Source organism: Drosophila biarmipes, chromosome X (assembly GCF_025231255.1).
Source record: "Drosophila biarmipes strain raj3 chromosome X, RU_DBia_V1.1, whole genome shotgun sequence".
In the NCBI taxonomy this organism is placed as follows: Eukaryota; Metazoa; Arthropoda; class Insecta; order Diptera; family Drosophilidae; genus Drosophila; species Drosophila biarmipes.
Genome location: NC_066611.1, coordinates 3162065 through 3184031, shown reverse-complemented (window position 1 = coordinate 3184031; position 21967 = coordinate 3162065). Strand labels below are relative to the sequence as shown.

General features: G+C 45.0%; 2 protein-coding genes across 7 annotated transcripts; both read left to right on the top strand.

The window, feature by feature from the left end:
- Positions 1-1929: 1929 nt before the first annotated feature.
- On the top strand, positions 1930-5851 carry LOC108035756 (allantoinase). Its single transcript, XM_017111454.3, has 4 exons — positions 1930-2035; positions 2093-2583; positions 3362-3884; positions 5205-5851. Exons 1-4 carry the CDS (start codon positions 1930-1932, stop codon positions 5531-5533), a joined length of 1449 nt encoding a protein of 482 aa, XP_016966943.1. The 3' UTR covers positions 5534-5851.
- Positions 5852-9796: 3945 nt separating this feature from the next.
- LOC108035784 (cyclic AMP response element-binding protein B) lies at positions 9797-21792 on the top strand. 6 transcript variants are annotated; one of them, XM_017111506.3, is made up of 6 exons: positions 9797-10393; positions 14918-15319; positions 16562-16732; positions 16796-16964; positions 19230-19367; positions 19835-21792. In XM_017111506.3, the coding sequence occupies exons 2-6, from the start codon at positions 15020-15022 to the stop codon at positions 20041-20043; spliced, it is 987 nt and encodes a 328-aa protein (XP_016966995.1). In that variant the 5' UTR covers positions 9797-10393; positions 14918-15019; the 3' UTR covers positions 20044-21792. The 6 variants fall into 6 exon arrangements, with proteins under 6 accessions (XP_016966995.1, XP_050746563.1, XP_016966996.1 ...); XM_050890606.1 differs by lacking the exon at positions 9797-10393 and adding an exon at positions 13900-14104; XM_017111507.3 differs by lacking the exon at positions 9797-10393 and adding an exon at positions 13969-14511 and having other exon boundaries at positions 16562-16720.
- The last annotated feature ends 175 nt before the right edge of the window (positions 21793-21967 follow it).

Sequence of the window (21967 nt, the reverse complement as noted above, 5' to 3'; positions counted from 1 at the left end):
GGGTGGCGCCACCAATTAAAATATTTTTCACAAATTAAGCAAACACAAAATAAATCCGACAAGCACAAAAAACAGCAATCGCTCGAAAGTTGTGCACAGCACTTTAATAAAGTTGGGCACACGTTTCACCCTCCAAAGCGGCGAGGCACACACATGCTCGTGTGTACGCAAGGGTGTGCGTGGGGGCTAGCTTTTCATTAAGCAGATTTTGGCCTTTTCGCTGTGGGTCAACAGAGGTTTTTCGTCTTGTTTTTCCGCTCTAGTTTTTAATAAGCCAAAAAGCGGGCGGCAAACGGAAGGTGAGCTGCCAAAGTTGCGTGGCGAATTCAATTACTCAACGGGATAGCCCGAGTTTTGAGGCGCTAAGAAGGATTTGGGAACGGATCCCGAGAGCATTCGAAAAATACCACATGTAAAATGAACTCTTTTTAGTATTTGGCAGGACTCTTTGTAGCATACTTTTTTGCACGTTTAATAGGAGTTTTATAAGCAAAGATCAATGAATTTATTTTATTTACACAGAACTCTCTACCTTTCATGATATATTTTTTGTTTTTATCACTTTCAGCAAATGCGTAAACGTTTGCTTTACGTTACGCCGAAAAACAACTCCGGTGGTCCACATTAATAATGTGGACATAGAGCAAGCGACTAAGGCGAAATACCTAGGCCTCACACTGGACAAACGCTTAACCTTCCGAGAACATATTGCCAGAGTCGTCAAAATGTGCAACCTAAAGCGGAACCAATTATTCTGGATGCTAAACAAGAAAAGCAAACTATCTCTAAGATGCAAGCGGCACATTTATCAACAAATCATCGCACCAACTTGGAGATATGGAATCCAAATTTGGGGAGTGGCGGCTGCGTCCCACCGAAAACGTTTCCAAACCGTCCAGAACAAAACATTAAGACAAATCACTGGCTGTGAGTGGTTCGTTAGCGGCCAAACGCTTCACAATGACCTAAACCTGAGTCTTGTTGAAGACCAAATATCGTTCTTCTCAAGCAGGTACAACGACCGCCTAACTGCCCACCGTAATCGTCTAGCCCGGAGATTACAGGGGGCTATCCCAATTCGCAGGCTCAAAAGAAGACATTTTGGGCTGCTCCTAAGAGACTAATATGAATATATTATTTACTTGAAACTAGTCGTAATTTAATCTACTCCTATATACCAAGTTGAAAACTAATTATAATTTATAATTAAGAGATTATTTACTTAAGAAAACATTTAGGTTAAAGGCTTTAATTAGATCTGTTCCTGGATTATATTAAATAAAGATGTTAATTAAAAAAAAAAAAAAAAAAAAAAAAAAAAAAATCACTTTCAGCATAGTATCCAAAAATAAGCAGTATTACTAGGTTAATTTTAATTACAAACATTTTGTAGCATACTTTTTAGCACGTTTCATACGGAGTAAAAATCTATTGCATGTTATCATCTGGTGTCCAAAAATGTGTAGTATGATATAAGTTTTAGTTAAAAATGTTTCTGAGTTTTTTTTTGTAATTTGTATGCTAATTTGTATCCTTGTTAGTATGGATTTTTAATACTTTTTGGTTTTAGCAAATGGGACTGCTTCTCTATATTTTATATAACTATATGATAGGTTGTTCCTTAACCAAAAAACGTAAGCACAATCTTCACATCATGTTAAGTAATGATATGTATCACAATGCTCTCATCTATTTCTCCCTTTTAAATTAAATTAATTTTTTTAGAAACTATTTCTTTGGTATATGTAATATACAGTACATTGTACAAGATCTCTGCCCGAACTACCCAAGCGAATACGTATCATTCAGGGGTATTTAAGTAAGAATCGCTCTCTTCGCCGGAAAGCACTCTCCGATCTCCGAAAATAGAAAGATATGTAGACCAGAAAGCTGAAGAAGAAACCCGCTCAGTAGGCAGGTGATTTTAGAATGGATCTGTTGTTCCTCAGCCGGCGAATTTTCCTGGGCGATGGCAGCCACGACTCGCTGATCCATGGCGGCATCATCGTGGACACGGAGGGCATTATCCGGAGGGGTAAGGCCACCCTACACACCATAATATGTATTTGACATTTTGGACTCCCCTACTTAGTGCTGTGTTCCCCGCAGGAGGTCAACACCTATCTGTACAACACAGAGTCGGAGTCGGTGTACGATTTCGGCGACCTGGTCCTGATGCCGGGCCTGATTGATCCCAATGTGCACATCAACGAGCCGGGTCGGAAGGACTGGGAGGGATTCGTGACGGCCACCAAGGCGGCGGCGGCCGGCGGCTTCACCACCATCATCGACCGACCCACCAACGCCACTCCGCCCACTGTGAGTGTGGCGGGGCTCAAGGCGAAGACGGCGACGGCACGGGGCAAGATCTACGTGGACGTGGGTTTCTGGGGCGGCCTCGTTCCCGGAAACGGGGATCAGCTGGCTCCCCTGCTGGCCGCCGGTGTCATGGGCCTGCAGTGCACCCTGTGCGGCTCCGCCCCGCCCGTCGCCCAGGAGTTCCCCGCCGTAAGCGAAGCTCAGTTGGAGGAGGCGCTCTGCCGACTGGACAAGGATCAGGAGGAGGGCGAAGCTGTTATAGCAGTGAGTAAAATACTTCAAATGCGGCAGGTAGCGCAGATAGGTGGCCCAGAAAGCTGAACTTTATATATTTTACTGCACAGTGGACCAGAGAGTTAATTTTTTGACAGAAATCTATAAATCCCTTGCTAGTATAGTTACGTATGTGTTTGGAAAGGGATTGAGCTCGTCCTCTACCTATACCCTCCCAGAGGGTATTATGGTGTCAGTCAGAAGCTTGCAACGCAGTGAAGGAGACGTTTCCGACTCCGTAAGGTGTATATATTCTTGATCGAGTCGATCTAGCCATGTCCATCTGTCCGTCCCTCTGTCCGTTCGTTTCTAAGCAAGCCAGCCTCTCAGTTTTAAAGACATCGGTCTAAAAGAAAATTTAGACTACATAGGATAAAATACAATACATTTTTATATCAGTTTGTAAAATAGTATTACAAATAAACATCATTTTTTTCATAAAAAAAAGAAAATACTACAGGACGAACTCAATCCCTTTCCATACACCATTAGGAATCAGAAAGAAACAACCAATCTTTATTTTTTTAATATCATAAAGTGAAACAATTTATATTTTGTTTAATTTATTTTCATTTATTTTAAAATTTATCATTTTACGCGAATTATTTTATTATTTACCTGAATTATTTTAAACAGTAAATAGCATATGAAGTGGTCGTGGCGCTGCGCAGGAATCCGAAGAAACTGCGTGGATCCCAACATTTCATCTTATGTTTTGTGGGTCGAAAGAAATTGCTTGATTAAGTGCCTGCCTCTTCACTTGCAACAGGTCCACGCCGAGCTGCCGCTGTCCACCGAAATCCAGCCGGACGAGGAGGCGCCGCGGGAGTACGGTACTTTCCTGGCCACCCGGCCACCCGAAATGGAGATTTCGGCGACGCAGATGCTCTGCCGGCTGGCCCGGCGCCACCCGGGGCGCTGCATCCACATCCTGAACGCGAGCTGCGGCCAATGTCTGCCGCTGGTGGAGGAGTGCCGCCGGCAGGGCGGAAGCCTGTCGCTGGACACCTGTCCGCACTATCTGGCCCTGGCGGCCGAGGAGGTGCCCGAGTGCGGGACGGAGTTCAAGACATGGCCACCGATTCGGGAGCGCCGCAACCAGGAGCACCTCTGGCCGGCTCTCCGGCTGGGCGGGGCCATCCGGATGATTGGCAGCGATCACTCGCCGGCGACGCCGGGCGCACGCGCCCTCACCTGCGGCAGGGGGCGTGGCAACTTCCTGAAGGCCTGGCCGGGCATCAACTCGCTGCAGCTCAGCCTGCCGGTCGTCTGGACGGCAGCCAATCAGCGGGGTAAGCCGTGCAGCACCCCCGCTCATTAACACTGATTGCCGGGCAGTGAATAGCAAATATCAAGCATACGCGGCGTGTGCAGCAGCTGCTGGGGCATATATCTGTGCAGCATCAAAAGCAGACAGGGCCCACTCGCTTCTGGGAACCCGCGGGGGCACTCACAATGCACACGAGTGCTTGTCCAGAACTCCGGGAAGCCCTGTTCTATTTTAAACGAGCCCAATCCCACGGAAGACGTGCTCTCCTTAGGTCCTAATTGGAATCGGTAAACATGCAACATATCTCACACAGCTCAGGGTTTTTATTCATTTACAAAAGCTTATTTTTATAATGAAGTCCTCTGGCTTTGAGTTCATTATCACGAAACAGGTTAGAGTAAGACCTTTACCTAGAACAAATTTATTTCCTATCACTGAAATCATTCCCATGATTTGGGGCATTTATCTGCAACATATGGGTTCTTAGAGATTTGACCCTTAAATTGTTTTGAATAACAATTCCTGTAGCTTTGATTAAATTGACAAAAGGCTAAAGAAAGACCCTTAATTAAATGACAAAACTAGATTATTTTTTGTACCCAGTCATCTGCAAGATACGCTTTCTTTGCAGATTGAACTCCCTAATTTATTAAGAAAAACAAGGAAGAAAGCTATAGTCGAGTGCGTCGACTATCAGATACCCGTTACTCAGCTTAGGGGAGCAAAGGGGAAATGGAGATACATATATAAGCAGCAAAGCGATATTTTAGGACGCCACCTACCGCTTCCTTCTAAATTTGACATACTTTCCGTCAAATCTAGTATACTTTTTACTCTACGAGTAAAGGGTATAATAAGTGTAGTTTTGACTAAATACTTCTATAAGAAGATAGATAATATATAAAAGGGCTAAGGGCTAAAGGGCTGCTTAAACTCTTAAATTCATTTAAATATCAACTCGTGTAAGACACTTATAAATATCATAAATGGCACATACAAGACGTAAAGTTAGCCCCTTAGTTAAGTGAAATGATATTCTGTAGACTAAGTCTTGGGGATAACCAATGCATCCATCTGCAACGAACATTTTTCTTGGATATTGAGTTCCCAAATTAAGTTAAAGTCACAGTTCGTGTGCCGTTGATGGAAGACGCCTATAAGTAAATCAAATATATACTGGTATAAAAGGCAAATAGGGGTAATAGGCAAGCCGTCGTCGATTGAGAAAGATGAAGCAGCGAGAAGACCGCAAATCCGAGTTAGATTTCAGCCACTGAGAAGCCAGAAACAAATGCTTTCCGCATGCTTTTTCCCGGCAAATTGACTCATGCATATTTTGCAGGATCCACCTTGACTGTGGCCGACATCCACCGGCTGATGTGCCAGGAGCCGGCGCGGCTGTGCGGGCTGTCCGCCTCTAAGGGCCGCATCGCCGAGGGCTGCGACGCGGACTTCTGCGTGTGGAGTCCCGAGGAGGAGTTCACCGTGGGGCCGGAGCTGCTCTGCACGGCCACCAAGGCCACCCCGTACGCGGGCCGGAGGCTGCGGGGCGTGGTGCACGCGACGGTGGTGCGGGGCCTGCATGTCTACCAGCAGTTCGAGGGCTTCGGCCAGCCGCTGGGCAAGGTGCTGCTCCGGCGGAGTGGCCGCAAGCTGGTCAAGTTCGCGTGAGCGTGTGACGGGGCAAACTTTGTTAATTAAAATCATTAAGAGATTGGGCTGTGTTCGTTGGTATTGCGTGGCCCTTGCCCTCCCTGGCGATACCCTTCCCGGGGGCAAGACGACTTCGGTGGAAGCTAAGGTAATAGTGAGGCAATAGGTAAAGTAATCGCGCATCCTTCACATCCCAGAGCCTGTCTTATTTGAGGTTGCGTCTTTGAATGGCAGTAATTGCCCACTTTCAGACACATTTATAAGTGGCTGCAAATCCCTTAAGCCTTCAGCGGAAAGGCTTTCCCTAATGCGGCCTAACAAGTTACACAATAAATATCCTTCTAATAATAACACACTTTCTGTTAATATACGTTGCAAACAAGGGCTTATCAGATTAAAAAGAAAGGTATCAACTTGTTGACAACCTGTTGATATGCATTCCGCCTTCAAAAAGATAATTTTGCTCGGCTGCTCGATAGTGTTTAGAGTAGCGAGCGGGGCACCAGGCTCCTTGTGGACTCGGCTATGGAAGTTGGCTTCCCTTTCTGCTTTCCCCCTCCTCTGCGACCTCCTCGGAGCTTCCTTCTGCCGCTCGCAGGATCGAGGGCAGGGGGAGTGAACTGGGGCCAGAACGTGCAACAAGTTGTCGCGTGGCAACGGCGAGTAAACATGACACCAACCGACCTCGTGGAGCCCATCGCCACCCAACCCTCGCATGTGTGCTTGCCCCCGCGCTTTTCCACCGCTTTCGTACCGCTTTTCCCTCGCTTTTCCCTCGCTTTTCCGACGCTTTGCCGGGCATGTGGATGACAGCTTAAGTTTGCTTGCCAGGCGTCAACTCAATTTTTGCACTACACCCGTGTGCGAGAGTGTGTGTCTTCGGGTAGGTGGTGGTGGGCGTGTGGGTGGGCGTGTTTATCTAAGCGGTTGGGCGGAACAGGCAGCAGGTTCATGCCGTGATTTAGTTGAACTAGAAGATTCGAACTTTATCTGCCCGGCAGTAAGCCATTATCGGAGATGTACGCTGAGAAAAACCACGGGAGTTTGAAATCACGTGGGTTGCTGCCCAAAAGTATGCTGCGAATTTTATCCCATCCGCTTTCGGTGATTATCCACGGGATTTCCAGATATCAGAGTACACTTTTAGACACCTCTGCAATTACAGCACTCTATGAGTTTCCGATTATTATTAGACATTTTTAATAGGTATCTATAGGATGCGTTTATTATTTGTCTCCTTTCTATCTGTACTTTATTTACACTTGCTTCTATTTTTAGTTTCGCTTTCCCATATTTTATATGTTTAAATTTTGTGACACCAATTTCGAAAGCCTTTTCAAATAATAGGTGAGAGATAAACTGTTTACTAGCCAACTCTTTTTGCGGTTTTACATTTAGTTCCATTTACTGGCAGACCTTTTGTCGACGTTTTCGAAAACTAGGTTAATAACCACTTTTGTCCGCTCCACAGTGGGACTGGAAAATAAAACATTTTTTCAATGCCTGGCCCTTGGGCCCAGAAGTGCTGTTTGAAAACCTTTATATGCCCGATAAAGATGATTTTCCTGGTATTTGTAAAGGGCTATTATTCCGTGTGTTTTTCATCTGCGAGCAGCAAAACAATGGCGCAGGGGGCGGGCGGGAGACAGATTGAGGCAGGGCTTTCAATCAACGCGGACATGGCGACCCACGCATAAACCGCTTTGTCTGCGTCCTTTTTCCGCCTTTCCCGGGAAATGGAAATGGAAGAGGACAGGCGGCGGCGGAGGCCTGGCCCGCAAATACATCTTCAGCTTGTTGATGGGCTTGTGTCTGGTGACGTTTCGATTTTCCGCCTTTCTTTGTTTTTTCTCCTTGCCATCTATATGCGACTTGCGTGCCACATGCCCCGCCGCCCGATTCGCTTGCTTCCTGCCTGTTGCCGCAGTCGCCTGCGTCATTGATGCCCACGCTCGCCCGGCGCTCTTAACCCCACGGCGGTGCCGCTATTTTTAGCCCCCGGAATGGAAACTTTCGCCAAAACTAATTTGTGAATTATTCGCAGGAAAAAATGAAATACAAAAAACAGAAGCTGAGAGCGCCTGTGCACTTGCGTGGCTGCTAAAATAATTAAACAACATGTTCTGTGCATATTTAGTTATCTAACTTTTTATGCAAGCAGTCAAGGGAATTAAATCAATTAAGTGATGTAACACGAGCCGTGAATGGTGCACTAAAAATATTTGAATGCTGTTTGGCAAGCCAGGAGAAGGCTTTTCAAACTCACATATTTAGGATAATTTTCGAGTAGTGATTGTGCAAAAGGGGAGTACATATAATTTGATTTCCAATCTATTGTCTTCCTCAAAGCACCAAATATCACATTAAATTTTGCAAGATTCGGTGAATATTATGAAATTACAACTAGCAACTGTATAAATAAATTGAATTATTATCAATTTTAATTTCCAATTTATTTAGAGACCATTAATTTTTAGATTAAATTTTGTACATCCAGTAATTTTTTGTATATTCACAATTATTCGGGTAGTAAGGCCAATTTAATTTTCATTAAAATTGATTTCATTTTCAATTCATCCGAGCCCACCGAATGTTGAATTTGATTTACCAGTATTCGGCGAGTATTTACTCCCCTTCGTGGGTTAACATTGCTGGCTTATGAGTTGCCCGCAAAGGAGGTTTTTTGTGGTACGGTTAGCAATTCGCTTAACGCGCCTCCGGGCAGTCTTCGTTCCCATTAAATAAATGCCACAAGCAGATCGCAGTTTCAATTCATATTAAACGCTGCGCGGGAGCAGGTGAGCGGCGCTTTTGAGTGGATTTCGCCTGTCACAGGCAGGCGACGCGGCGTATACTCAATGCGGTCGGCCCACGTAACGCATACGCCGTGTGAGCCACACGCGACACCGAAAACTTTCGCCCCTCCAGCCTGCGAAGGTGGGCGGGGCAGGTGAGTCCTAATACGCACAGATAACGAAAAGAAATTGGGCTGGGGGCTAGCGAAAAAGGTAAACATTACGCATTCGCAGCGTTGGCAAAGTGAAATGTTATCCCCTGAGCCCGAAGCCATGACCCAGAAAAGGGGGTAGGAAAATGGGGAGAAAGCTGCCGAAGAAACTCATTCGGAGGCGTGACTTGACCCTGACAACGAGGGATAAAATCTGGGACTCTGATTTGGGCCAAAGTTTGGCACGCGCTTATCTGCAGAGGTGGCTGGAATAACAGAGGAGGAGGCCTCTCGTCAACTATACTCGGAAGAACATCCATATTTCATATTACCCTCCCTTCATTTTAGATAAATGTAAGCGCCTGAGTAAAAATAATAGTATGTAAATTCAATTTAATCCGAACAAAAAAATAAATTCGGTTCTTATATTTTTATTTATGTTGCCCATTTGGTTTTGATTGTGGAATTACGTTCAATAAAAGAGTATGAAATATATTTACAACACCGTTCGTCAATCCTGTTGTTCTTCTTTTGAGTGTGTAATTCCACTGGAAGCCTATGTGTGCCGACCACTAATGCGCACTGTAAGTGTTGAGGCAGAGATCGAGCAGAGCTGTTCCAAATGCTGTTCCACTGCAATGGATATTTGACGACTTCCCGTGGAAGTTGTATCCCTTGGAAACTTGCATTCCCTCCTATTCCCGGAACGTCCGAGTGGGGAAGTGGGGGCAGATGGCGACGCAGATAGCTGGGGAGCTGAAGTGGCATTTGAATCCGCTTCTGCTTCCATTTCTCCTTTCTCCCATTCCCTACTCTGTCTCTCCTTCTCATTCGCTCTGAATGAATCGTCATGGAAACTGGCACCGAAAAGTATGCAGCACTGGGCACGCTTACGCGACAGAGAGGGCGAAAGCGCCACTGCGTGTGCGCAAGCGAGTCGGCAAGCAAGCTCTCTACGCCATAATTGTGCGCTAAGGCGATAACGTCAACAGCTATCTCGCTCTCGCATTGCTATTTAAAAATATTTATGCATGCACGGCGAGTGTGTGTGTGTGTGTGTGGGTGGGTGAGTGTGTGAGGTAAAGGTGAGTAAGAACAACGACGTCGACTTTGACGTGGCGCTCTGCTCTCTTTGTTGTTGCCCCTCTTGTTGTTGTTGCTGCTCAAGAAGTTATTCCAACGGAGTAACGGCCAATTACGAAACAATAGTGGGCCAGAGGGGGGCGTGGGGGTGAGCGGTCGCGGGCGAGAGAGGAAGCTCCAAATCATATGCTCGCTCAGCTGGGGCAGCGCTGCCGGCGTCGCCGTTGGTTAGTCAGTCATCATCAGTGCTTTTTAGAGCTACGTAGAGAACAGACGGCCTTCCCAAAACACACACACACACCCGCACACACGAGCAAAGAGGCGGCAAAAGAAGCAGCAACGGAAAACAAAAACAAAGAGCAACAGAGGCGGCAACAACAACAGCAGAGGTGACGACTCAAAGGCAGCGAATTTGAGCGCCAAAAACAAAAGAACGCAGCACCACAAGGAGCCCAGCCGTTTTTTTTCAGTGCAAGTGTGCTTATAATTATAGCTCTGCCGTATACACATATGTGTGTATGCTTATGAGCGTGTAATCAAATACAAATCAGTAAAATAACAAAAATCTTGACGTAATCGCTAAAATGCAAAGCGAACGACACGAAAACGGGCAACAATAACAAAAGCGAATTGAATTCTTTTGTGTCGGTTTTTCGGCTTTTAATTTGCAGCTTACGGGCGGACAAAAAGAGACGGAGCGCAAACAGACTCGCGTGTTGTGTTGTAGTTTTTGTGGCTACTCTTTTTTTTGTCGTGTAGTGCCCGTGTTTGCCGTTATGCAAAGATTTCATTGTTATTAGTCAGCAAACGTCAACAGGCAGCAACAACAAAGGCAACAACCAAAACGGGTAAGCGATAAGCACGGGCACAGGCGAGCCTGCCTAGCGCGAATTTTAAAAACATATTCATGACATTTCACCAAACCATTTCATTATCAGAAACTGCCTCGAAAAATAGTATTTAAAACATAAAAAAATATTATTTATTATTTATTTAATTTATTTTTTTTATTTCTTATGTATTTTCTCTGAAAGAGTCACTCTAATTCGAATTTCCTCTTGCCCGATGGTGGTTCGCCTTATGAACGTACCACTGTACGCTGAGGGAATGCGAAAGAGCGTGAGAGAGTGAGAGAGAGGGGGGCGAGAGAAAGGGGTTGGAAGTGGGAGTGTGAGTATGCGTAACTGCAACAAAAACAAACTTTTTCTAGTGCCGATCCTCAAGGGGGAAAGAGAGGGAATAATTGTGGGAGGGGGAGGGGGAGACCATGTGTGAAGTGGATGCGAATAGCAGCGAAAAGTGAAGCACAAGGGGCAAGAAGATAAAGAAGGAAGGAGGGAGGCCCGGATTATGCTTATCAATGAATTATTGACGAAAAGTGGGGCGCAAAGGGGCTGATAGAGCAGCGTCGCACACAGTAAAAAACAAGTGACCACTAAGAATTCGAGGATATTGTGAATTTAAATAGGTTCAATGCAATGTTTGAGTCAAATACAAAACAACCTTACGTTACCATTCAAAAAGGTACGCATATAGTTTTCTGCTTTTATGACGGCGTTTTTGTTTTCTGTGCAACCCTATTGCCTTGACACTGCTATAAAATGCCGCTTAGATATCGACGCTGTCGTAAATTACCGCTGACTAATGTGGGGAATCACTCGGAAAGTGGAGAGTGCCAAATTCAGATCGCAGATCGCAGCGTGAACAGCCCTTTCCACGAGCTCCCGCTAATCTTGCACATTTAAAGAGCTCAACTGGTTGGGGCCGTCGTGCATAATTATCCGACAACTACGCCGTCATGATAACACAAGCTACCATTCCAGCTGATAACAAGCACTGTGAGAAAAAGTGAATTGGGCAGATAGTTTCGATGGAGACGGACTAACCGATTCCTGTTAAAGAACACATTTCACTCTATTATTTACAGCTTACTCTCAAATAGTTATCTTGCTTTCTAATCAAAAAAAAGTTTCATATGCCAATTCAAAATATGCGAGAAATTCTTTAAGCCACAAGAGATTTAAAAAATACAAGGGTTGGTCTTGGGCCATAAAATTCCATTGCTTTTAAAGCCTTATTATATTATTGGAATTATCTATATTAATTAATTTGGTATCCCTTGAGGACCCTAGTTGTTTACGGTGCAGGTTTTGAGGGGGGAGGCGGGTGGGTGGGGCCTTATCAAAATGTACGGTAATCCCGGCGTTGAGCCATGTGCAGTTGCTTCCCCCTCCCTCTGTCGCTCTCTACCTCCGCCTGTCCCTGTCGCACACGCTGGTAGCACCTGTCGCCAATGGCTCTGTCCCGCTTGCACCCTGCTCTCTTCCCGTTCTTCTTCTTGTTCTTAGCTTGTCCATGACAAGTAATAACTGTTGTGGCTCTCTTTTTTGTTATTGCACATTCATTTAGTTTTAATTAATTCAGCCAAGCAAACAGCGTTAGGAGGAAGGCGGTGCCGAGAGGGGCTGGGGGAGAGGGGCTTCGGCGGCAGAGATTCACCAACACGTTCGCATAAGGCAAACCAGCACAAACACAAACACAAGCACGACGCAGTGGAAACGAGTAAAAATAAATAATGCTGACGTCAATTTTGCGTACGCCAATACACAGTGCAAAAAGGGGGTGACTGGGCGAAAGGGGGTGCGGCCAGTGCAAATCGGGAGCCAAAAGCGAAATGCAAACTGATTGCAATTGATTGAACTGCAGCAGCAGCAACTTTGAGCCACTGCTAATGTCTAAAAGCAGCAGCTGTTAGAAGGGAGAAATTACCACTCTAATTATAGTAAAAAAGGAGTACAGTTTCGCTGAAATAACCAATCTTTTTTATTCGTTTTCAATGAACTTGTTCGTGGAAAGGGGCGTAAAGGTTGGAGGAAGAACTTTCGTTCCTGTTTGTGAGCCCTTTTTGTCCAACAACCTTTAAATACCCCGTATTTAAACTACGCAAGTTCATATCAAAAGTTCCACTACGCCTTGTTTTGTATTGAATTTCGCAGGGTAAATGTAGCCCAACTTGCAGATTATTATATTTAAGGTCTTATAAACGGCCAACAAGTCGTATGAGTAATATTTACATGTCTTCAAAGCCACGATTACTATTAAAATGCTCCACAACTTAAACATGTTCAATGGGAAACTGTTTTTCGAGCTAAAAAATGTAAACTGAGACTTTAGAAACTATTCCGCAATAAATGCAACTTACTGACCACCAAATATTTTATGCGTATATACATCCATTTTTCAGAACTATTTATCCACATATGTATGTTTGGTTCTAAAGATATCGAACGTAAAGGGAACAGCCTTTTTTGGTCAAAGATGATAGGGTACCCAGGTGTACTCAAACTCCCAAATCGTTATGGTCAGGGTCTCCGCGACTATTGGGGTGCCCGCAGGTGTACATGGAATAAGCTATATATAGTACACCATGTAACATATTTACAGTTGCTTTGAGACCGGTCAAACTTCGTTAGCCAGTGATGTCAGGTGGCGCAAAGGTAATACGAACTAGGTATGTACAGTCGTACCCATGGAGGTACATCAGAGCCGTGAGTCAGGCGGCCTAGGGGTCGAGTAGACTGGCCGGCGCTTTGAGGTCCTCCTCCGAGAGAGTGGGCGGGACGGGGTTCGTGCGCGCTGTAATTAATGGCAATTATTATGTCACTCGGAGGGAAGTCGATTGAAAAAGCTGCCTAAATAATGCAAATGGGTGTGGAAATTATATTTAAGGAAAAGGGACGAGGAAGCAGCCGTCCCCGCACCCCTGCACCAATTAACTTAATTCAAAGCTGTTGCAGGTCTGTTTTCGAGGCCCGCTTACGTTTGAAACTCTCCGCCAAGTTTTGCGGCGGTGACGTCATGGCCAGCGCATATAGCCAATACCTATTGGGCTGTAAAGTAATTAGCCGAGAATATCATTTGGGCTAATTGTTTTTTGCACTTTTACGAATGGGCAGTTAAAGGGTAGAAAAATAGCAATTAGCCATCAAAAAGCTGCAGCTTTTGCGAGGACTTTTTCTCGGTAATTACAAGTTATTTTGACTTTTCATCTATGGCCTTTTGGTTCTAATTTGAAGATAAAATAAAAACACTATGTTCTTGTTTATAGGATAAATCGAATATTTTGGTTTGGTTAAATAGGATTTTTACTACAACTTTAAAGTGTTGTTCTCAAACAAATTTAGATATTTGCGAATTTTACGCTAAATTCCTTAAAAAAAGTGTAAAACGGTTTTGAATCTAAAATAACCGCTAGAAGTAGGAATATTTTAAAATGTTCCCGCTGACTTAGCCAGGCTCGGCACCACAGCCGCCAGCCAAGTTCCCCACCCTGGTGGTATTTTCCAGACCGCGCTCGTCTGGCAATTTGTCGCCCTGCCGGCACGGTCACACTGTCGTCAGCGAACGATTTTTGCGCAAAAAAAACGGAGTTTGTCAATAAATCGCTGCCTGCGACTGCATTGCCCGCTGAAAACGCGTTCGTCCCCGTGCAGAATCCGCAGATCCCGCGGTCTTCCGCCCAAGAACCTCGATTCAGTGCTGCGCAAAGAAAAAAGAACGTAAGCAACGATAACAACAGGCAGCGAGAGCGAGCGAGACAGCGCGCGAAGGGGGAGCAGTGCGGAGTGTTGTGAGTGCGTGCTGCCAACTTGTCGCACCGATTCGCTGCTGGCAGTGGTGTGCGTGTGTGTTCTGCCAGGCTTCTCCCAAATAGCGAAGGAAGCCTTTTCGCGATGCTCCACGAGTCGCAGCTGAAGTGCTAGGGCTGCGTGTGGCTTCCACGCCGATTTGCTGGCCTCATAGATTTTCCTGGCGAGAGTGACTTTTCAACAAGTTGCCAGCGCAGCGTGCAACGCGCGCACGCACACACTCACACAGGGACGAACACACACGCGCCAGAGAGAGCGAGAGCGAGCAACAACAACAAAAGCTCTCAGCGCAACGTTTTTAGTGATGTCATCAGAAAGTAAGTTGATTTTTCGCTGTTTTTCCTTTCCCTCTTGCTGCCTCTTCGCACACTCGCACACACAACCCCGTCATGACGTCATTCCACCGAAATACTCACGCCTCGGTGTTGTTATTGTTGCTGGTGTCGTTGTCGTTGTCGCCGTTGCTGTTGTTGTTTTGGGCAACTGAGTTCCATCAGTCAGCCAGCGGCAGCACAATATAATCATCGTCATCACATCGCACACTCGTCATCGGCCCAAAACAAACGATCCCAGTCCACCCAATCCCGCCCAGAAACAGAAACAGAAGCGGACACAGACACAGAGACCGACAGGGCGAACGCTGATAGCCGAGGGCTGGGGACAGAACTCAAACTCGAAACTCAACACTCAAAACTCCCTCGCAATCCCGTCCATCCTTTGCAGAAACGTCTTCAAGCTGGCCAAATTGAAGCGGAAACGGTAGCCAAACTGAAGCACTTGTCGGAGAGCGTCTCGGTGCTGCTGAAGATCGCCAGGATCGCCAACATGGACAACAGCATCGTCGAGGAGAACGGCAACTCGTCGGCGGCATCGGGCTCCAACGACGTGGTCGACGTGGTCGCCCAGCAGGCGGCGGCAGCGGGGGGAGGCGGCGGCGGCGGCGGAGGAGGCGGAGGCAACCCCCAGCAGCAACAGAACCCACAAAGTACAACGGCCGGCGGTCCGGCGGGGGCGACGAATAACGCCCCGGGAGGAGGAGGAGGAGGAGGAGCCACCGTGCTGACCACCACCGCCAACTGCAACATACAGTACCCCATCCAGGCGCTGACGCAGCACGGACTGCAGGTGAGCTTGGGCGGCAGGCAACGTTCAGCCCTTGGGACCCTCGTTTCGGAGGACTCTAGTGGTCACTCGGGATAGATTCGGTAGAAGGCTTTTGAGCAGCTCTAGATCCTTGGCCGTTGTAAAGGAAACATTCACATGAGTAGAGCCCTAAAGACCGTGGGATGACCATGGAATCAAGCTCTTTTGAAACCCTTTCGATGGAATAACTTAAGGTTCCTATCTTAGAAGAAACTTAGAAAGCTTACTTATTACCGATTTGAGATCTCTGACATTTGTATACACAAACTTATAGAGGATTTCATTGGAATCTCCTTGAGTTAGACAAACTCTATTAGGTATATCGGTAGGAAATCCAACCCCAACATTCAACTCAACTCAATTGGAATTCCCTTCTTTCCCAAATCAAACCATTAGTGTTTACTTGAATTCTGTTGGAAACCTTATCAGTTACGTTTTAAGCATTTCATTACAGTACTGAACTTCATACGAATTGTAATAAGCATATGTAAACTAGTTTCAATACGGAGAAACCCTCTAGCTACCACTAACTTACCTTATATCATCATTTTGTAAGGCGATTAGAGCAATTCCAATTGGGTTTACTCCAGGATAGGCAAAACTCTTAAATGTTGTTCTTCCTGGAATTCTATATAACATATGTTACACTAGGACGGGGAGAATGGACTTAAGTACAGAAATTATCATTTAATTTGGTTCTTCTTAAACTCTTAAATTATTAGTAATTGGTAATTAATGAGTAATTGGTAAATATTAGGATTTTTGTATATTTAAATACTACAAATATAAGATTGTTGTTGCAAGGCTTTTCAGGGTTTTGGGGCAATTCGGTAATTTAAAATACAATTTGTTGAGATGTTTAAGTACCGAGTACATGATCTTCATTTAAGTCAATCAAATGGTAAAACATATGGTTAAATATTTTGAAACATTTGTTCATACTTGAATCTCAAGGAATCCAGTGCAGAAAAAGCTGTTAAAGATTGTAATTTGACGAGATTTTCAAATACCATCAATGAAATAGAAGCCCACGTTTGATATTCCAATATTCCAATATAGGATAAAGGGAGTTCTAGAAAGTTAGAGACTGATTTGGCGATGGAATACGAGGGTCGAGTAGAAGAGTCCGCCCTTTTAGGATTTACCGCGTCGGATAGTTGAATCCAGTTAGTCCTCCCTTACGCCTCGCAACGATCCTAACCCTTCCACCTTTTGTTCCCACAGGTGCAGTCCGTGATACAGGCCAATCCCTCGGGGGTCATACAGACAGCAGCTGGGACCCAGCAGCAACAGGCGCTGGCCGCCGCCACGATGCAGAAGGTGGTCTATGTGGCCAAGCCGCCCAACACGGTTATCCACACGACCCCCGGCAATGCAGTGCAAGTGCGTAACAAAGTGCGTAGCTCAGGGAGCACCCGCCGAGCAAAACTCCACTAATGCCCCGATTACCCCGAACAGATCCCTCCATCCTTTCCGTGCAAGATCAAGCCCGAACCGAACACGCAGCACCCGGAGGACAGCGACGAGAGTCTGTCGGACGACGATTCCCAGCACCACCGCAGCGAGCTGACGCGACGGCCGTCGTACAATAAGATCTTCACCGAGATCAGCGGACCCGACATGAGCGGTAAATCCGGGGGACCACCTCGCCACCTGTCACCCCCATTCAGACATATATCTGTTGCTCTTTAAAACACTATCGCCTAACAACCCAACGCATCGCCGAGCTGATCGCCACTCATCGTTCATTCCAAGATGCACATGCGCCTGGCGATCGTTCGACCACGCCCACTGGCTGGGTGCTCGGTCAGTCCATCAGAACTCATTCATTCCTCCAGTGTTTGTAACCCCATACCCATACTCGCCCTTCATTTTGTACAGTTGCGCCTGGCCAAATAACACTAGACACTCGTAGGGCGCTGTAGCAAAGATACATGTCAAGTTCACCAGAAGAAATAGTTTATTTATTCACAGATCATAGCAGTTTGCAGTCCCTCATCATATCAGATCGCAGAAACCGCTTATTAATCATATATTTACTGAGGACAGATCAGCAATAATGTTGTCGCAATTCGTAGCCAAGCCTTAATTTATTCGAACTCGGCTTACTATTCAACATGTACAAATTCATTTAGGAGTTCGAATGATAAAACTATAAAGAAAACTACCTTTGACAAAGCAAAGTTTCCCTTGCATATAATATCATATTGTGCAATTATACCTTCCTTAAAATTGTTCGGCTTTCGTACGACAGTCCTTTTTGTAGTCGTAGTTCTAAAATCCTAAAAGATCCTAAAAGATACTCCCAGAGATGTACTAGTTTTCCGATCCTTTCTATGGATGCTATATAAAATAGTGGTCCGATTCGATCCGTTCCGAGTTATAGTAACTGAAATATGAAGATGTCTTTCAAGAAAGTCTAGGCATGTTTCCATATAATTGGACAGACGGCTAGATCCTCCGCTTTAATACTGCTCAATAATTTGTAATACTATAATATAATATATATAATTTTGGGTTCGGAAACGTCTCACTGCCTTGTAAACGTCTGACTGAGGAGATTAATAAGATTCATTCTGTGCAAGGGTATTAAAGCTATCGATTCTTTAATAACCACTCTATTATTATTAAAGATTTTTTACTCGCCCTGAGGCTGCTAATAGAACAACCCCAGGATTCACTGAACCTTCATTATTTAATAAAAAATACAAACTTAGATTTCGAAAAAGTAATTTTTATAGAGCCCTTATACGTAGAACAGAGCTTGAGGATAATGGACTCTAGTTTGTAAATAAGTAATAGTTCTGTTTGGATCTCAATTGAATTGTACATACAACCCATGCATAGATTGAAGAGGACTTCTTCTGTTTGGATCTCAATTGAATTGTACATACAACCCATGCATAGACTGTAGAGGACTTCCCTGACATCCTTCATACGCCATTATACCACCATAGGCAGCCGTACAAAGGAGAACCCGCCCCTCTTTCACCGCCCTCATTGTCATTTAGTTGATGTTGTTGTTGATGTTGCTTAATCGAAGTGAAAATAACGGAAGCGCAGAACAAAAGGGCGGAAAAACTGGAGCTGGAAGTGGCCAACAAAAAGTCGCGTTGTAGAGATTCCCAGAACTTCCTGTTCCTGTAAATAAACCTCTCACCCACACACTCGCACTCCTCACCCCCTCACGCACACACTCGCGGGGAGGGAGCAGCAACAATGAACAACCGAATCGCCTGTGTTTACCGCAACTTAACCGTTGCAACTAGCATTGCTGCTGCCCTCTCCCTCTCTTTCTATTTTGCGCGCCCACTCTCTCTATCTCTCTCTCCTGCTATATTTCCCCTTCTTTCGCTCTCTGTCGTTGTTGCTGTAATCGCTGTTGTTGTTGTTGCCGTTGTTGTTACACACACAACCCATTATGCAAAGTATTGAATAATAAATCAGAGCTACAGCTACCTGTCTCACCTAACAGTACTCAAGCCCTAAATCAAAAGCTTCTCTTCACTCTCTTTGACTAACCAAACCTACCTTCTCGCCCGCTCGCTCGCCGTTCTCGCTCGCACTCACCCACTCAAGTTCATAAACAAATCAGTTCGAAATTTCAAAACTTCCGATTGAAAAAACCGAAAACCGAAAACCAAAATATGGAAAATATGTTTTCTTATAATTTTTATTGTTGTTTTTCATTGTTTTCTTTTCGAACGCCTTCCTCCACCCGACCCAAAAACAAAACAACCAATAAAATTCAATTATGTCCTGAACAACAACCGCAACAACAACAACATCAACAACAACTCGACAACAATCGACAACCAAATCCCCAAACCGTGTTCGAATCGAATCGAATCGAATCGAACTCGAATTCGAATTCGAACCAACCCGATCCCAGGCGCATCGCTTCCCATGTCCGACGGCGTGCTCGGTTCCCAGCTGGCGGGGAGCGGAGCGGGGGGCAATCCGGCGAACAGCTCCCTGATGCAGTTGGACACCTCGTACTACCTGTCCAATCGGATGTCCTACAACACCAGTAATAGCCTCGCTCCAGCAGCGAGTCGAATTCTGTGGGATTCGGCGGAGCACTTGCAAATCGAACTGTGATCGAAGAAAGTCGAACTTTGTTTTCGAAGTCCATGCTAAGATTTTGAATAGTTGCTATATTGAGTTGTTTTTAATTTTTTGTTGTTTGTATATTTAAAGCTTAATTTAGGCAGATAATCGAAAATGTTTTTTTTTGGTTCATCTTTTAATTAAAATCGTATGTTTTTTGCGTACCTAGCCCTGCGGTCGATATCAAACGGGCTTAAGGAATAGCTCTGCCCGGCCTCTGCCGGCACACGTGCAGCGTGCAAGAGCAGACAACGTGTCATTCCAGATACCCAGATTAGAAGAGTTTCAAGATCAAATTCAGTTCGATTTGCAGACAGTTCCACTTCGGAAGGCTTGCGCACGAATACCAGCTCGTGCTAATGACCCACTTTCCCGTATTTCTTGCAGACAACAGCGGGATAGCGGAGGACCAGACCCGCAAGCGCGAGATCCGGCTGCAGAAGAACAGGGAGGCGGCGCGGGAGTGTCGGCGCAAGAAGAAGGAGTACATCAAGTGCCTGGAGAATCGAGTGGCGGTGCTAGAGAACCAAAACAAAGCGCTCATCGAGGAGCTCAAGTCGCTCAAGGAGCTCTACTGTCAGACCAAGAACGATTGAATGTGGGCGGGGCTCTGGCGCCGCCTGCGCCCCCGCCTCCAGTTACGGCTACGGCTACGGCGACGGCTGCGCTGCGGTTCCGTTCTGGACAACGCCCGACAGCAGCGACGGACGATCCACATCGATCCACCCCGTTGGCCGGCCGCATATCACGATTTATATACGTATAGGATGCTGTGTGTGGTAGCGTGTACATTTACTGTATGATCAGCTGTAAGATGGGGGATCGTGTTGTTGTTAGGACGCGGACGGACGGACGGGCGGATACACCTGCCGGACGGACGAGCAGAACACACAATGTAATTATGTTTATAATTTAATGATGTAATGTTATGTTTATGATTTAGTTTATGCCTTAGTTTATTTGCTAATTTAACGATACTGAAGTTAGCCCACGAGCATGTGTTTCTGTATCCTAAGACCCTATTACCAACCTACCAGCCCCACGGATTCTACCCGCATCCCCTTGTAATTAAATTTTTGTTTTACCTAATTCGTAATCGTTGCAGGACGTGCGTGTCTAGCGAAAGTGTTTTTTCTTAGCGAATTGTTGTAAGCCAATATGTCAGGATATAGTCAACCTACGCCCCACGGATATGCAGATAGGAAAGATAGGTAGAAAGGAAGCGGGCGGATGGCCCGGGAAGCGCGGGCCTCCCCATTGAAATTGTTCAAAAGTCGCAAGTTTCACTTGATTTGTGTGCATGTACGTGTGTGCCGGCCGATTGTAACTTACACTTAGGTTTTAATCGGAAAATCTATTTGGGATTTGAGCATGGAAGCGAGCAATCCAAACACTTTGTTGCATAATTTTAAACGAGTCGAAAACCCCGCTGTTTGTCCCCAAGCGAGTGGTTTATATGAAACTTTATGCGTAGTTAGCGAACACTTTTGTATTTTGTGGATTCTTCGGAACCGGAGAGGGTACACATGGGGAAGTGCTGCCCGTGGCGAATCATCGAAAATAGAGTATTTTGGCCGGAACACACGTATACCTATGTATATGCATTATATATATAAAGCAAACACTCTCGTTATCTCTTGTGATCAACTCAGTTGTTGTTATGAATGGTAGGAACAGACGAAGGGGCGGACAAATACAAATACGATAAATTAATGATGAATTCGGGAGGCAGATCGAACTTTTATATCTAGCGTAGCGCAACGGAAACAATGTCAAAATGAAAGCCGGAAACGGAAATAAAACCATAAGAAAACGTGTATGTATATCTCTCTATTTTTGATGTCCAAATCAAAACTTCTGCAAAGAGGAAAACATAGAAAACAGAACAGAACAGAACAGAAGTCTAGAAAAACGAAACGCGAATTCAAAGAGCAGCTTTTTTTGGCCGAGTCAGAGGAGGGGACCGCTAAAGGAAGCAAGTAAAACAAACAAAAGTTGCATTCAACAAAGTAAATAAATATTTTTATTGTCATTGCATAATTCTTAAGCTAGTAATTTTAATATCTAAATCGTAAGCGCGGAAAAACAAACTAAACGAAAACAAATGGATAAACACAGCCCGAGAAAAGGATTCAATAAGCGAGGACAGAAACTGAAATAGAAGCAAAAATAAACGGAGAGCGGAAGCAAAATGAACGCAAAACAAAAATCTGTAGAAATTACAATATTGTTATAAATATTTGTCTCAATGAGAAAACAAACAAAAACAACCAACAAACAAAAGCGAAACAAACCAACAAAGAAAATATACATTAAAAAATTAATAAAAAATATTTGAAAAAAAACACTGTCGTTTTCTATGAAATAAAGTTTAAGACTTGAATATAAAATGATTTTATAAAAAGATCAGGGAGAGTACGCTGTAGTCGACGACCTCGACTATTTGATACCCGGTACTTAGCTAGAGGGAGAACGAGTGAGATGGAGATATGCACGTAGCAAATAGGCGCTTCCGAGATT